General features: G+C 35.1%; 1 protein-coding gene across 2 annotated transcripts in view; it reads right to left on the reverse strand.

The window, feature by feature from the left end:
• ANKRA2 (ankyrin repeat family A member 2) overlaps positions 1-1,596 on the reverse strand; it is a 15,094-nt gene that overhangs the window by 8,816 nt on the left and 4,682 nt on the right. For both annotated transcript variants that reach the window (XM_003785904.3, XM_023510957.1), the window contains exon 3: positions 762-920. In XM_003785904.3, coding sequence (XP_003785952.1) covers positions 762-920 — 159 coding nt within the window. The remainder of the gene's footprint in view (positions 1-761; positions 921-1,596) is intronic.

Genomic DNA, 1,596 nt, shown 5'->3' on the forward strand with positions numbered 1-1,596 from the left:
GTTGGAGGTTGCTGTGAGCTGTGATGCCATGGCACTCTACCCAGGGGGACAGCTTGAGGCTCCGTCTCAAAAAAAAAAAACAAAAAAAAACAAAAAAAAACTATTCAGATGTAACTTAAGCTTTCACAGAGGATATATGCATTTAATTTTATTTTTAATTGACAATAATTATATATATTTGTGGCATATGTGATGTTTTGATATATGTTTACATTGTGGAATAATTAAATCAAGCTAATTAACAAAAATCTATCACCTCCTATGCTTATCATTTTTGTATGAAAACATGTACAATCTATTCATTTAGTAATTTAGAAATATATAATACATTATTATTTATTATAGTTCCACAGTCCATTTTGCGTGCTGGGTCATCGTAGCTTGTTCCTCCTGCCTGCCTAGCTGAAACTTTGTACCCTTTGCTCAACATCTCCCCTTCCCCAGCCACGACCCTCCTCCACCCCTAGTAACTACTTCTGAGTTCTACTTTTTTAGGTTCCACATATAAGTGAGATGATGTGGCATAATAATCTTTCTATGCCTGGCTTTCACGTAGCATAATGTCCTCCAGGTTTATCCCTGCTGTGGCAAACGAAAGAAATTCCTTCTTTTTAAAGGTTAAATAATATTCCATTGTGTAGATACACGTTTTCTTTATCCAGAAAATATGCATTTAATGGAAATAATGTTTTAAAGTCAAATGCTTCAAACTACTATATTAGTAACAAGACTATTTTAATACATCAGTAGCAAATACTTACAATTAGCTAATAGAGGTGTAGTAGAAACCTCATTTCCTCTGTGTTTGTTGGTTAAAGTAGTTGACTGTTTTATGGGTGAGAAATGCTTTGTTGTAGAGGGAGTGTAGACATGCCGTACTTGAATTCCCGGAGAAGGCGATGTATGAATATTGCATTCAGCTAAGTAAAAAATAAATTTAAACACATTAAGACAAGGTCTTAATGACAAAGCATTTCAATACGAGTTCTGTCAACGTCTGCATTAAAAAGAAATACATGAGATAATAATAGCTTTAACTCAACTGTTTATCAAGTGATATTAAATTACTTGTCATAAAGTCTATACTACCACAGTGAAAGTTTCAGCAATTTTATACTAAGAGATTAGTTGTATTATTCAATAGATCATTATAAAATTAAACCTAGACCATGAAGATAGATTTTACATTAAAGCACAGGAAGTTAATACAAATTAACTATCCAGGGAACAGAGAATACTAAGCCAATTCATTTTTAAAAGGCACAAAGATGGGCAGTGCCTGTGGCTCAAAGGAGTAGGGCACTGTCGCCATATGCCAGAGGTGGTGGGTTCAAACCCAGCCCTGGCCAAAAACTGCAAAAAAAAAAAAAAAGGCACCAAGAATTTTTTCCCTATAATTTTAGACAAAATAATAGGAAATTTCATTAGTTAAATTTATAAATAAAGGTCAGGCAAGAAATGTTAAAAAAAAATCAACATGTACTTCCTTTAAAACAGACATTATGGGCTCGGCGCCTATGGCTCAACCGGCTAAGGCGCCAGCCACGTACACCTAAGGTGGCGGGTTCGAATCCCCAGCCCGGACCCGCCAAACAA

Source organism: Otolemur garnettii, unplaced genomic scaffold, assembly GCF_000181295.1.
Source record: "Otolemur garnettii isolate 467f Iridium unplaced genomic scaffold, OtoGar3 scaffold00017, whole genome shotgun sequence".
Taxonomy (NCBI): Eukaryota; Metazoa; Chordata; class Mammalia; order Primates; family Galagidae; genus Otolemur; species Otolemur garnettii.